Source organism: Papio anubis, unplaced genomic scaffold (genome assembly GCF_008728515.1).
Source record: "Papio anubis isolate 15944 unplaced genomic scaffold, Panubis1.0 scaffold910, whole genome shotgun sequence".
In the NCBI taxonomy this organism is placed as follows: Eukaryota; Metazoa; Chordata; class Mammalia; order Primates; family Cercopithecidae; genus Papio; species Papio anubis.
In genome coordinates this window covers 16048-31918 of record NW_022169348.1, presented here as the reverse complement: position 1 = coordinate 31918, position 15871 = coordinate 16048, and the positions used below count along the sequence as shown (strand labels likewise).

The 15871-nt window shown below is 43.7% G+C and overlaps 1 protein-coding gene across 1 annotated transcript; it reads right to left on the bottom strand.

Moving 5' to 3' along the window:
- Positions 1-3370: 3370 nt before the first annotated feature.
- Positions 3371-13932, bottom strand: LOC101004473 (transcription initiation factor TFIID subunit 13). The gene is made up of 4 exons (XM_031662721.1): positions 13814-13932; positions 12883-12961; positions 6285-6382; positions 3371-3894 (listed from the first exon to the last, which is right to left on the bottom strand). Exons 1-4 carry the CDS (start codon positions 13838-13840, stop codon positions 3724-3726), a joined length of 375 nt encoding a protein of 124 aa, XP_031518581.1. The 5' UTR covers positions 13841-13932; the 3' UTR covers positions 3371-3723.
- Positions 13933-15871: the final 1939 nt, after the last annotated feature.

Genomic DNA, 15871 nt, shown 5'->3' with positions numbered 1-15871 from the left:
GTAATCCCAGCACTTTGGGAGGCTGAGGCGGGCAGATCACGAGGTCAGGAGATCGAGACCATGGTGAAACCCCGTCTCTACTAAAAATACAAAAATTAGCCGGGCGCGGTGGCGGGCGCCTATAGTCCCAGCTACTCGGGAGGCTGAGGCAGGAGAATGGCCTGAACCTGGGAGGCGGAGCTTGTAGTGAGCCGAGATCACGCCACTGCACTCCAGCCTGGGTGAAAAAAAAAAAGAAATATAGCAAACGCAACTAAGGAAGTGAATTTTTCATTTTATCATCATTTTTTAAATATTTTATTTTTTGAGACAGAGTCTTACTCTGTTGCCCAGTCTGGAGTGTAGTATAATCTCGGATCACTGCAGCCTCTGCCTCCTGGGTTCAAGTGATTCTCCTGCCTCAGCTACCCGAGAATCTGGGCTTACAGGCATGTGCCACCACACCTGGCAAATTTTTGTATTTTTGGTAGAGATGGTGTTTCACCATGTTGGCCAGGCTGGTCTTGAACTTCTGACCTCAAGTGATCTGCCTGCCTCAGCCTCCTAAAAACCTGGGATTACAGGTGCGAGCCACCACACCCAGCTGAATTTTTCATTTTAAAATGTAAATAGCCACATGTGGTTAGTGGCTACCATTTACACAGTGCAGCTGGGGATACTGGAAGACAGCCATGCCACCTTACTACCAGAATTTGAAGTTAATAAGCAAGCTCATGAATCAAGTCAGCCCCCCGAGCCTCTTTCCCCTTTTTGTTAATAGCATTATCCAGTATCCCAATCCCACTCCAAGCTCTTTCTTACCAGAAGTGGGGCATGAGATCCGGGCTGTTGCACAACTTCTTCCTGGCCATAGTGACTGGTCCAGGAAGAAAATAAGCAGAGCTCGGATTGTCATAATCCTTGCTTGGAATGTTCTATATTACGAAGTAAAGCAGCTTCTTCAATTTGGAGTTGTAAGGAGGGAACTCTAGAACTGCTGGCCATCATGTTCCTTTGCCACTCTGAGAATAAAACCAAAATTAGGATAAAAGACAGAGAGACAGTGTCTTGCTTCTCAAGTACTTAGATCCAGTCAACCCTAAATTCAGCTCCATCCCTTCTTTTCCATGTTTCGGTGAGGTAAGCCAATAACTGCCTTGTTTATGCTATTAATAGTTTTGAGTTAAGTTGTATCACTTGCAACCTAAAATAGTCTTAATGCAAAGCCCCACTCAGTCTGGGCAACACAGTGAAATAGCTTCTCTAGCCAGGCATGCCTGTAGTCCCAGCTACTCGGGAGGCTGAGGTGGGAGGATTATTTGAGCGCAGGAGGTCAAGGCAGTGAGCCGTGATTGTGCCACTGCACTCCAGCCTGGGTGACAGAGTAAGCAGTTTACTGCACCCTTGACTGCCCAGACTCAAACGATTCTCCCACCTCACCCTCCTGAGTAGCTGGGACCACAAACGGACACCACTGTGCCTGGCTCTATTTTTCACAGAGATGGGGTCTTGTCATCTTGCCCAGCCTGGTCTCCAACTCCTGGGCTCAAGCGATCCTCCCGCCTCAGCCTCCCAAGTAGCTGGGACTACAGGCATGCCACCATGCCTGGCTAATTGTTTTGTATTTTTTGTAGAGACAGGGTTTCAACATGTTGGCCAGGCTGGTCTTGAACTCCTGACCTCAAGTGATCCACCCGCCTTGGCCTCCCAAAGTGCTGGGATTACAGGTGTGAGGCATTGTGCCTGGCCTTGATTTTTGCAGAGATGGGGTCTACGTTGCCCAGACTGGTCTCCAACTCCTGGGCTCAAGAGATCTTCCTGCCTAGGCCTCCCAAAGTGCTGGGATTGCAAGCATGGGCCACGGTGCCCAGCCCTGCTTTTTTAAATGAAATGATTCACCCTGATATGCACTGAAATAAAAAAAAATTTCAGTTAGACTAAGCAGCAAGAATTATCATATTACCAGTAATGGGCATAATATTCTGGGAGGAAAAAAAGTCATAAATCAGTCAGATTCAAGGATCAACCTGTTTAACTGTTCATATTTTATTCCTGTATCAGTAGATTAGGAAAGCAAAATTTTCCCAAGCACTGATTTATAGATCATGTTTATAAGCGGCACACAAAAAGTTAAGTTTCATAAACAATAAGTAGATCAGTGATCTACTTAAATTCAATTGTAATCCTTACGTTAAGCTGAGGGCAATAATAATTTAATATAATAGACAATACACACAAACCCGTGTATCCAGAACTACAAACATGGTTTCCATAGCCACATATGGTTTTAGTCACATTTCCACAATGAACAAGTACTTACAAATATGTTAATAAAACACTAACCCAAATGCTTATCCTGCCATGAGCTTTTAAGCAATGCCATTCCTGCTACTGAAAGCATTTATTTTTAGAAGCTCGAATCTGATCTGGGAAAACGGGTTCTCCTAAAACTTAACAGGATGTTATAAATCTGAAAAGATTTTAAATCAAAAAGCCTTCCAACACAGCATTATTCATGTGAAACTTGATTTCTTAAAAAATAATAACTTGTTATCTGAAGAAAATTAAAACAGATTATCTTTTAAGAGATATAAACATTCTCTCAAAAAACTATATTTTCCTCTATCATCTCTTTAAAAGAAATGCAAACCAGTTCATTATCTGTAGTTGTTATTTTGAGACAGAGTCATATTCTCTTGCTCAGGTTGGAGTGCAGTGGCACCATCTCAGCTCACTGCAATCTCTGTCTCCTGGGTTCAAAGCAGTTCTTCTGCCTCAGCCTCCCAAGTAGCTGGGATTACAGGCACATGCCTCCATGCCTGGCTAATTTTTTAATTTTTAGTAGAGGCAAGGTTTTGCCATGTTGGCCAGGCTGGTCTCGAACTCCTGGCCTCAAGTGATCTGCCGGCCTCAGCCTCCCAAAGTGCTGGGATTACAGGTGTGAGCCACAACACCTGGCCTAGTTCATTATCTTTAATAATAATTGTCTTTAATAATGAACTAGACAATAAACTAGTTGCTGTCTAAAAACTTCTGAATACATGAAGTACAAGTCTGAGCTGTCGAGTCAAAAATGCCATTTAGATTTCACATATTAAATAGCTACAGTAGTCCAGGCATGGTGGCTCACACCTGTAATCTCAGCACTTTGGGAGGCCGAGGCAGGTGGATCACGAGGTCAAGAGATTGAAACCATCCTGGCTAACACAGTGAAACCCCCGCCTCTACTAAAAATACAAAAAATTAGCCAGGCGTGGTGGCGGGTACCTGTAGTTCCAGCTACTCGGGAAGCTGAAGAAGGAGAATCACTTGAACCCGGGAGGTGGAGCTTGCAATGAGCTGAGATCGTGCCACTGCACTCCAGCCTGGCGACATACCAAGACTCTGTCTCAAAAAAAAAAAAAAAAAAGCTACAGTACAGCTTACAAGGGTATAAACATACCTAACAGACAAATACTACTTTATCCTTTAGATAGTCAAAACTCAGAAGGAACGGCATGGTTTGCAAGGTACATTGACTTATGTGTGGTCATTAAACCCCAGTAAGTAATTCAAGTATGGTAATACAAAGGCAGGCAATTAAATACACCAATATCACTCTAAAATCAAAGGCATAAAAATAAAGGCTGAAAACTTTCTCTATCTTTCATTTACATGGCTAGATATCAGAACCTTACTTTAGAAAATATACAATTATTATATATGATTTCCCCAGATGGTAATTTTCAGAAACTACAAAAAGTGTCAAGATCCATAGTTTGCTTCATCAAATGCTTTTCTAGCTCGTTTCAATTCTTCATTCATAGTAAGCAAGTCTTTAACCCTGGCAAACTTTCTTGGGTCCTTTCGAATCAAGAAGACAATATCTTCAACTTGTACTCGACCTTGTCTTCCAATCGACATTGCCTTGTGAGTCTATTACAAAGAAACATATTATATTTAATTTTTTACAATCTATTATTTTACTGTTTTAATTTGCATTTATTAATTGCAAGTGAGGTCGAAGATTTTCTCTATTATGGCTATATCATGGCTATTCATTTGTGAATTATCTTTCTACTTATGTCCTCTGTCCATTTTCTTTTTTTTTTTTTTTTTGAGACGGAGTCTCGCTCTGTCGCCCGGGCTGGAGTGCAGTGGCCGGATCTCAGCTCACTGCAAGCTCCGCCTCCCGAGTTTACGCCATTCTCCTGCCTCAACCTCCCGAGTAGCTGGGACTACAGACGCCCGCCACCTCGCTCGGCTCGCTTTTTGTATTTTTTAGTAGAGACGGGGTTTCAACGTGTTTGCCAGGACGGTCTTGATCTCCTGACCTCGTGATCCGCCCGTCTCCGCCTCCCAAAGTGCTGGGATTACAGGCTTGAGCCACCGCGCCCGGCCCCTCTGTCCATTTTCTAGTGGGTTATTAGCAATGTTCCCCTTTTTGTTTCACAGGCACTTTAAAAAAATATCTTTTTTTTTTTTTTTTTTTGAGACGGAGTCTCGCTCTGTCGCCCAGGCTGGAGTGCAGTGGCGCGATCTCGGCTCACTACATGCTCCGCCTCCCGGGTTCACGCCATTCTCCTGCCTCAGCCTCCTAAGTAGCTGGAACTACAGGCGCCCGCCACCACGCCCGGCTACTTTTTTTTATATTTTCAGTAGATACGGGGTTTCACTGTGTTAGCCATGCTTGTCTTGAACTCCTGAACTCAGGCGATCCACCTGCCTCGGCCTCCCAAAGTCCTGGGATTACAGGTGTGAGCCACCATGCCCAGCCAAAAAAATATCTTAAGGACATTAAAATGTCAACTTTATTGTTCCTTTTCTGTTTTTTGATATATGTAGATTTTGTCTTCATTTGTATAAAATAATTTTATCATTTTGTGTACTCACCCATTTCATTTATGCTTTGTGTCCTCCTCCATCTTAATACCCAATAAACATTGGTGGATTTTCTAAAAATCAAATAAATCTCATCCCCTGTCATTATATACTCACCTGTGCAAAATTGAAGACCTATCATAGCATTATTTCTAATGACTAAAAAATAGAAGCTAAATACTTAATAATACGGCATTGAGCCAGACATAGTGGCTCACACTGGTAATCCCAGAACTTTGTGAGGCTGAGGGGTTAGATCGCTTGAACCCAGGAGTTCAAGACCAACCTGGGCAACATAGTGAGACCCCGTCTCTACAAAAAATTTAAAAATTAAGAGAGCTTGCCAGGCGCAGTGGCTCACGCCTGTAATCCCAGCACTTTGGGATGCCAAGGCAAGCAGATCAAGAGGTCAGGAGATCAAGACAATCCTGGCTAACATGGTGAAACCCCATCTCTACTAAAAACACAAAAAATTAGCCCGGCGTGGTGGCAGGCGCCTGTAGTCCCAGCTACTTGGGAGGGTGAGGCAGGAGATGGCTTGAACCCAGGAGGCGGGGCTTGCAGTGAGCGGAGATCGTGCCACTGCACTCCAGCCTGGGCAACAGAGCGACACTCTGTCTCAAAAAAAAAAAAACTAAAAAAAAATTAAAAAAAAAAAAAAAGCAGAGCATGGTGGAATATGCCTGTAGTCTCAGGTATTTGAGAGGCTGAAGTGGGAAGACCACTTGAGTCCGGAAGGTCTCAGCTGCAGTGCACAATGATCATGCCACTGCCCTCCAGCTGGGGCAACAGAGTGAGATCCTGTCACACACACACACACACACAAACATTGTATATATTTAAATACTGGAAAAGGAGGAGAAAAAAATAAACCTATGTTGGATAATGGCATTATGGGTAATATTTTTATTTTATTCAAGGATTTTAAAATTATGTTCTTATAAAAAATGGAAGAGGGTAGGTGCGGTGGCTCACGCTTATAATCCCAGCACTTTGGGAGGCCAGGGCTGGCGGATCACCTGAGGTCGGGAGTTCGAGACCAGTCTGACCAATGAAGAGAAACCCTGTCTCTATTAAAAATACAAAATTATCCAGGCGTGGTGGCACATGCCTGTAATCCCAGCTCCTCAGAGGCTGAGGCAGGAGAATCCCTTGAACCTGGCAGGTGGAGGTTGCGGTGAGCCGAGATCACCATTGCACTGCAGCCTGGGCAACAAGAATGAAACTCCGTCTCCCAAAAAAAAAAAAAAAAGGAAGAAGAGGGGATAGAATATGTATGTATAACCTCCATCCTTAATGATAAACAGTAACCAATAACTTCTGCAAACAAGCACTCAAATGGATAGCTTATTTCAAAGGGATGACATAAGTTCTAGTCTTACCTAAAGTTTAATATTTCAAATCTATTCTTCAATTAAGTAAGACCAGTTAGGAAAGAATCTTACCATTTCAGTGATAAACTCTATGACAAGATCTTCAAGAATATCCACTGACTCAGTATAAGGATTCTGGTCATCCCCAAAGCCATACATCATACATCGCACTGTAAAATAACAATCACTTTTGTTTACTTTTACAGATTTAACAATTTAATGCTTTAAAAAAATAAACTAGAAGTGAACCAAGTTATAGACAATATTGGTATAAAAACATATTTGCATTGTATTTGTTATCTCCAAGTATGGATTCTGGTGTAAAAGGTTTAAGGACAGTCTGATGACCAGTTGTTCCCATGTAGCCTCCAACCAAACTCTTCCTTCCTCCGAGCTACTGAACCCTAAGGTAAACAGTGTTTTCCTAATCTCTATCATCTACTTACCAGTCCCTGACCCAGCAGAACACCTTTAAGTAGGAAACTCTGGCAGGGGACAAGACAGATAGCAACAGCTTAGCCTTTTTTGGAGGCAGTTTTTGTGTGTGGGCATGGCAGAGGGGCATTGGAAAAAAGGCAGATTCTTTACTGATATTACCATAGGGGAAAAGACATGAGAGAAAGTTCTCCAAATAGGTTTTTTTTTTTTTTTTTTGAGACGGAGTCTCACTCTGTCACCCAGACTGGAGTGCAGTGGCATGATCTCGGCTCACTGCAAGCTCCACCTACTGGGTTCACGTCATTCTCCTGCCTCAGCCTCCCGAGTAGCTGGAACTACAGGCGCCCACCACCACGCCCGGCTAATTTTTTGTATTTTTAGTAGAGACAGGGTTTCACCATGTTAGCCAGGATGGTCTTGATCTCCTGACATCATGATCCGCCCGCCTCGGCCTCCCAAAGTGCTGGGATTACAGGCGTGAACCACTGCGCCTGGCCACAAATACATTCTTACAGGAAGCAACAGGGTAATCAAAATTAGAAAGCAAAGGGCTTACTACAAGGAATTTTGACATTTCCTAGATCAATACAACTGCTGGCAAAGCCCTTTCAGGCTTCATCTGAAGAAACCATATGAAATGAAAAAGGTAAGTCTAGGTCGGGTGCAGTGGCCCACACCTGTAATCCAGCACTTCAGGAGGCCCAGGCAAGTAGACTGCTTGAGCTCAGGAGTTTGAGACAAGCCTGAGCAACGTGGCAAAACCCTGTTTCTACAAAAAAAAAAAAAAATTAGCTGGGCGAAGGCCAGGATGTTGGCTCACGCCTGTAATTCCAGCACTTCGGGAGGCTGAGGCAGATCATTTGAGGCCAGAAGTTTGAGATCAGCCTGGCCAACAAGGGGAAACCCCGTCTCTACTAAAAAAAAAAAAAAAAAAAAACACACAAAAGTCAGATGGCGGTATTGGCACATGCCTGTAATCCCAGCTACTCGGGAGGCTGAAGCATGAGAATCCCTTGATTCCAGGAGGCAGAGGTTGCAGTGAGCTGAGATGGCGTGATCCACCTGCCTCGGTGATCCACCTGCCTCGGCCTCCCAAAGTACTGGGATTACAGGCGTGAGCCACTGCGCCCCGCCCCAAATACATTCTTACAGGAAGCAACAGGTGTGCACTCCATCCTGGGTGACACAGTGAGACTTCTGTCTCAAAAAAACCCCACAAATTAGCCAGGCATGGTAGCATGTGCCTGTAGTCCCAGCTGCTCACATGAGCCAGGGAGGTTGAGGCTGCAGCAAGCTGTGACTGCAACACCTCTCCAGCCTGTTATACATTACCTGTACATGGGCATTTTTCTGGGAATAATTATAACTTTCATCGGATTCTCAAAGGGGTATATGTAAATGGTAAGAAACTCTGTCAAATGCTGCAAGTCTTTTATTATCTTGATCTTAGTAGTGCGTACAAGTGTGTGAGTGTGTGTGTGTGTGCACGTGTATACAGTTACCCCTTAGTATCCTTGGGAGCTTGGTTCCAGGACCTCCCGTGGATACTAAAATCTTCAGATGCTCAAATCCCAGATATAAAATGGCATAGTGTTTGCATACAACCTAAACATCTATATTTTATTTTAAATCATCTCCTATCTATATTTTAAATCATCTCCAGGTTACTTACAATACCTAATACAATGCAAATGCTATGTATATAGTTGTTATACTATATGGTTTAGGGAATAATGACCAGGAAAAAAAGTCTGCACATATTCAATACAGACGCAGTTTTTTTTTTCCTCAATATTTTCCATCTGAGGTTGGTTGAATCCATGGATGCAGAACCCATGGATATAGAGGGCCGACTGTATAGTATACATAAAATTCAGCAAGCTGTTCACTTAAGACTTGCACAACTTATTGTATCTAAGTTCTATTTTTTAAAAAAACATACTGCCAGGCGCAGTAGCTCACGCCTGTAATCCCAGCACTTCGGGAGGCGGAGGCGGGCGGATCATGAGGTCAGGAGATGGAGACCATCCTGGCTAACACGGTGAAACCCTGTCTCTACTAAAAATACAAAAAATTAGCTGGGCATGGTGGCAGGCGCCTGTAGTCCCAGCTACTCGGGAGGCTGAGGCAGGAGAATGGCGTGAACCTGGGAGGTGGAGCTTGTAGTGAGCCCAGATCGTGCCACTGCACTCCAGCCTGGGCGACAGAGCGAGACTCCGTCTCAAAAAAAAAAAAAAAAAAGTACTTGTAGAATACTTCTAAAGGAAGAAATGAGTAAATTAAGAATAATTCCTCTATTTAGAAGAAGTAAAAACTAGTAGAAGTACAAAGAGAAGAAAGTAGGCCAGGCCTACAGAAGAAAAGGGTGACTTGGAAACCAGCTTGAGATAGACATGTCCCTAGGGTTTACACTGGCAAGAGACTTTAGGTCCAGAAACAGGAGGAAAAAAACAAACACAGGAGCCAATAGTTTTTATCTTTCTGTTTTGGATTCCGTACTTTTTTGCCTTTTTTTAAAAAACAGATAATTTTAGATTTACAGCTGAGTTGCAAAAATAGTACACAGTTCCCATATGCCCTATATTCAGCTTCCCCTTATGTTAACATGTTATACAACCATAGGGAGTCATCAAAGCTAAGAAATTAACATCGGTACAAGTACAGACTTTATTCAGATTTTACGAGTTTTTCCACCAATGTCCTTTTTGTTTCAGGTTCCCATACCATTTAGTTGTCATGTCTCCTTAGTTCCCTCTATTCTCTGACAGTTCCTCGACTTTTTCATCTTTCAAAACCTTGACATCTTTTTTTTAAATGAAACCACTGTTTACAAAAAACCTTGACACTTTTGAAGAATATTGGTCAGTTATCTTGTAGACTATCCCTCAATTTGGGTTTCTTTGATGTTTCCTCGTTAGATTGAAGTTAGACATTACCAGGAAGAACACCAAGGTGATGTGTCCTCTTAATGCATCATATCAGGGGTATATAATGTCAATATACTGTATATTATTAGTGATGCTTTGATCACTTGGTTAACATGGTGACTTCCAGAATTCTCCATTGTAAGTTTACTGTTTTTGTTTAAATATTTTGAGGAAGATACTTTGTCACTAACATTTTGATGAGCAGAATTCACCAGACAGAAAATATATTTCACTGGAAAAGGGAAACTTATTATATGGGAATTATGTAAACTGTATTTGGCTAAAGGGTCTATAAAGGCATAAACAAATGCCAGATAATGCTTTGAAATTCTATAGGCCTATTGCAACCTCTGCCTCGCAGGTTCCAGTGACTCTCCAGCCTCAGCCTCACAAGTAGCTGGAATTTTTTTTTTTTTTTGAGAGGCAGTCTTGCTCTGTCACCCAGGCTGGAGCGCAGCACGCCATTTTGGCTCACTGCAACCTCTGCCTCCTGGATGCAAGCAATTCTCCTGCCTCGGCCTCCCAAGTAGGTGGGGCTATAGGCATGTGCCACCACGTCCAGCTAATTTTTTGTATTTTTAGCAGGGACGGGGTTTCGCTGTGTTAGCCAGGATGGTCTCGATCTCCTGACCTCATGATCCACCCACCTCAGCCTCCCAAAGTGCTGGGATTACAGGCATGAGCTACCGTGTCCGGCCCTCGAGTAGCAGAGTTATAGGCACGCATCACCACACCCAGCTAAATTTGTATTTTTATTAGAGACGGGGTTTTGCCGTGTTGGCCAGACCGGTCTTTTTTTTATTTTTTATTTTATTTTTTTTTTTTTTTGAGACGGAGTCTCGCTCTGTCACCCAGGCTGGAGTTCAGTGGCCGGATCTCTGCTCACTGCAAGCTCCGCCTCCCGGGTTTACGCCATTCTCCTGGCTCAGCCTCCCGAGTAGCTGGGACTACAGGCGCTCGCCACCTCGCCCGGCTAGTTTTTTTTTGTACTTTTTAGTAGAGACGGGGTTTCACCGTGTTAGCCAGGATGGTCTCGATCTCCTGACCTCGTGATCCGCCCGTCTCGGCCTCCCAAAGTGCTAGGATTACAGGCTTGAGCCACCGCGCCCGGCCGGCCAGACCGGTCTTGAACTCCCCACCTCAAGTGATCCTCCCACCTTGGCCTCCCAAAGTGCTGGGATTACTGGCATGAGCCACTGTACGTAGTCTCCTGCAAATTTTTTTTTTAAGGTTCAGGAAACAGATCTTTCGTCAGTAACCTCTATGAATATTCAGTTAAGATAAGGAGAAGCCTGAAGATTCCAAATTCCTGTCATCACAAACTAATCTCGCTGGAAAAAAGGTCTTTGCTAACAACCAACTGAACATCACTCTGGGATGCTCTGGTACAAGGATCCCATTCTTATGCTGATATAATAAGTAAAACCACATAATGGTATAAGGAGCATCAGAGAAATGAAGTAAGAAATGGTCAGCTTTAGTGAGGAAACGAAATATGGAAAAGGATTTGGATGGTTAAAAAATAAGAGTGTCTGGCTGGGTGTGGTGGCTCATGCCTGTAACCCCAGCAGTTTGGGAGGCTGAGGCAGGAGGATCACTTGAGGGTAGGAGTTTGAGACCAGCCTGGCCAACATGGTGTAACTAGTCTCTACTGAAAATACAAAAATTAGCTGGGTATGGCTGGTCATGGTGGCTCGGGCCTGTAATCCCAGCACTTTGGGAGGCCGAGTTAGGCAGATCATCTGGGTCATGAGTTTGAGACCACCCTGGCTAACATGGGGAAACCCGTTTTTACTAAAAATACAAAAAATTAGCCGGGGCATGGTGGCGAGACAGGGTCTCACTCTTCTATCACTGGGGCTAGAGTACAGTGGCATGATCACAGCTCACTGCAACCTTTAACTCCTGGGCACAAGTGATCCTCCCACCTCAGCCTCCTGAATAGCTGGGGCTATAGGTACACGCCACCATGCCCAGTTAATTGCAAAAAAAAAAAAGATATACTGACCTTGTAGTTTCAAGGGCATTTGGGAACTGCTCACATATAACCCCGCCTAAATAAACCATATTCATAAATCTGTGTTGCCTCATCTCTCAATACTTAGATATAACTTTACATAAAGGACCCAGGACTGGGAGATGGAGAGCACATTCTCATGCTGTGTTCCAGGGCTTGGCCTGTACCATCAGTAGTAGCAGCAGCTCTCCCTTCCTCTTGTTGCCAAAAAGGGTCAAAAGCGTCTACTGAGGGGGTAGGATGCAGAATCAATACATTATAATCACCATGTCATTATTTATTTAGTTTATTTATTTATTTATTTTGGACACAGGGTCTGGTTCCGTCACCAAGGCTGGAGTGCAGTGGCGCAATCTGGGTTCACTGCAACCTCCACCTCCTGGGCTCAAGCCATCCTCTCACCTCAGCCTCCAGAGTAGCTGGAACTACAGGGGCGTGCCACCATGCCCTGCTAATTTTTGTATTTTTTGTAGAGAGAGGGTTTCACTATGTCGCCCAGACTGGTCTTGACCTCCTGGGCTCAAGCGATCTGCTTGCCTTGACCTCCCAAAGTGCTGGGATTACAGGCGTGAGCCACTGCATCTAGCCTCCATGTCACTCTAATGTCTTACACTATTCACCACCTTCTTTTTTTTTTGAGACAGAGTCTTGCTGTGTTACCCAGGCTGGAGTGCAGTGGCATAATCTTGGCTCACTGCAACTTCTCCCTCCTGAGTTCAAGCGAGCACGTCTGGCTAATTTTTGTATTTTTAGTAGAGACGGGGTTTCATCACATTGGCCAGGCTGGTCTCAAACTCCTGACCTCCAGTGATCCACCTGCCTCAGCCTCCCAAAGTGCTCGGATTACAGGCGTGAGCCACTGCACCCAGCTGTTCACCACCTTCTTACTTTGTTCATGGCCTTAGTCCAAAGCCCAAGCCCCAACTCACTTGCTACTCTCCCTCAACACCTGTTGCAGCATCCATTAGTATCTGTGGCTTACAGTCAAAGAAGCCTCTGTTTCTACTGCTGCAAAGGCAAGAGGAAAACTAATGGAGGTATGTTCTTCTGCCCTAAATTAAAACACGAACCACATTTGCTCACCTGAAAAGCAATTTATACACACACATACACACACATATAATTGGGGTTACGATTGGTACTGATTCAAAAGTTAAACAGAATTTGATAGGCTAGTCTGAGAATATTGTCACTACAGGGAAACATTCAAAGCAATAAATGTACTTTGAAAGGATATGTCCAAAAGTTTTCATCATCTATAACAAAATCATTGTCAAATACTACTTACATTCTTTAGAAAAAAGCCTCTTTCTTTTACCCTGTCCACCTTCTGCACCTCCTCCAATTTCCTCATTTTCTTCCTCAAACTAGAAAATGTATATATAGAAATGTCAAATAATTGCCTTGCATTTGATATTTTAATAATAACAATTTTTTTTCCTTTTCAACAGATAGGCCAGAAAGCCTAAAGGAAGCAGAAAAAAAAAAAAAAAAAAAACACAAAACCTTAGCACGCAAGGAGCCTAGGTATCGAGTTCAACTTCCAACTCATCCAAAAATGGCTTCTACAATGTTCCTAACAAATAATCCTACTGCTTCTACGTGTAAGAGTTCTAATGACCATAGGTTTTATTTTTAAACAACTAAGGTGGCCTATTGCTACTGTTAAACAGTTGATACTGAATCAAAGTCTACCTTTGTAGACTTTCAATTAAGCAAAACTAATATTTACTAAGCATTTGCATATACAGTGCTAAAAACGTTCCTTAGGTAAGCCCGTAACCCTATTTTGTAACAAGAAAACTGATGTTCAAAGTTAAGTAACTTGCTTAGAGAGAATGGAGATTTTGAAATCCAGGCTGTCTGACTTTCAATGCATTCTTTTCCCACTACTTCACAGTAAGTACAGTTTTGTTAACAATTGAACTGTTGGTTCATAGTGAGCGCTAATCGATGTTAGTTTTGACCTCTGATGATTCTGTAAGTGTTTCAGTGTCTGGCAAATACAGACCAAAATCAAGGGGAAAGGGGTCACAAAACCTACTCTTCCTTCATGTCCTTCCCTACTTTCTAAAATGATCAATCCTTAGGGAGTGAAGTCCCCGAATTCTGTCGGCTGAATTGACTAAGGCAAGCAGATCCGATCCTGAACTCTGCCTCCGCTACTGAGCCCGAAGGAGTGAAGAAAAGAGAGGTTCTGGACACAGACGGTCACTCACGGTGGGGTCTTCTTCCTCATCTGCCATCCCACTGGCCCGCCAACCCACAGCGTACCCCCGGCAGGCTCCCAGCGGGTTACGCTACTTCCGCCGCCTCACTTCCGGTGACGGGCGGGGCTGGAGCTGGGCCTAGCTGACTGAGGCCTGCGGAAGGACGGTGGTGCTTTCCGGCCTGGCGGCGGAAATGCGACAGTCTCTAGCGGAGGAGGCCGGAGCTCCTCCCTGTAATACTGAAGGAATTGAAAACTAACAAAGAAAAGGAAATCACGGGCTACGTGGGATGTATCTCGTTGTCACCCTAAATTTGTTACTGCGCATTGAATCACGGCTTCCTGTTTGGGGACTGCGAAGCTATGGATCGTAGGAGGGCTAGCCAGCGGTGCTTTATCTGACATAAATGCTTGTAAATCATTTTAAAGAGTTGTGGTTCCACTGTTTCTAAGCACTATGTTAGTTACTGGGGATACTGTGCTTCACCACAAATTTCCAAGAGATGGTGTCCCAAAACTAAGCATTTAAAATTTTGTGAAGGTTTGTTTTTGTGTGTGTGTGTGTGTGTGTGTTTTTTTTTTTGAGACCAAGTCTCACTCTGTCGCCCAGGCTGGAGTGTGCGGTGGCGAAATCCCGGCCCACTGCAACGTCCGCCTATCGGGTTCAAGCGATTCTTCTGCCTCAGCCTCCCGAGTAGCTGGGATTACAGGCGTGCACCACCATGCCCGGCCTCATTTTTGGTTTTTTTTTTTTGAGACGCAGCCTCACTGTCCCCCAGGCTGGAGTGAAGTGGCACAATCCGGGTTCACTGCAGCTTAGACCTGCTGGGCTCAAGCCATCCTCCCACCTCAGCCTCCAAGTAGCTGGGATTACAGGCGCACACCACCAATGCTCGGCTAATTTTTGTATTTTTAGTAGATATGGGGTTTCGCCACATCACCCAGGCTGGTCTGGAATTCTTGATCTCAAGCGATCTGCCCCCCTCGGCCTCCCAAAGTGCTGGGATTACAAGTGTGAGCCACCGTGTCCATTGGGGAAGGCTTTTGGTCGGAACAATGGTTGAGAAAACCACAGGCATTGGAAGGCCAGAGCTAGGGATATAAAATATGTGTCCTACAGTGTAACAGATGATGCTACATAAAGAAAATCCCGCAATACACACGATTTCTGAATGTCCTGCTGAACATTCGGTGAGTGAAAAGTAGTTATGTGAGGCTTGAACCTATCTGTTAATAAACACAAAGCATTTTCCCACACTTTTAATGTACGTTGAATTTTCTAGGAATGTTATTGCCCCAAAATTGAATACTAATTGTATTGTTTTGTTTGGAATTCATTAAGAGTTGTGTACCATTTCAAGAAATAACGTCACCAAAAGCAACATCACTTGTAATAATTTGAATAGTGAATACTGAAAAAAGAACTTTGATTTGAGGAATGTGAGTTAAATTATTAGGCCCTGAGAGGCATTAAAATGAGAGGCAATCACATGCTACTTGCCCCCTTTTGAGCTATGTATTTATGTCTTAAAACTGCTTGCCATTCCACAAGTATTAGTTATAAATTAGCCTAATTATGCCCCACCAGACACTATATCCCACACCCTATAGCTTGATAATGTTTAGCCAATCACTAATCAATGTAATTTTTGTAAACCAATGAGAATTCCTTAAGGACAACTTTGTGTCAGCCCACTCCCCGTCCTCATTCTTTTCCTTTAAAAATCCACTTGTACCTGCTGCTAATCTTAGAGTGTATTCCGGGCCACTTTATGCTGCTGAGTTGCAATCCTCAAGTCTGGCCCGAATAAACTCTCTATTTATATTAATTTTGCCTCAGCTTCTTCCTTTTAGGTCGACAATACTCACTCAAATCAGTCTGCATTCAAAGTAATTCTACATATAGGTACAAGCATCTGAAATCTTCATTATACCCCCTAGTGCTCAAGTGTTTATATATTGAAACATATGTTGGCTGGGCGCGCTGGCTCACACATGTAATCCCAGCACTTTGGGAGGCCGAGGCGGGCGGATCACCTGATACAGTTTGAGACCAACCTGGCCAACA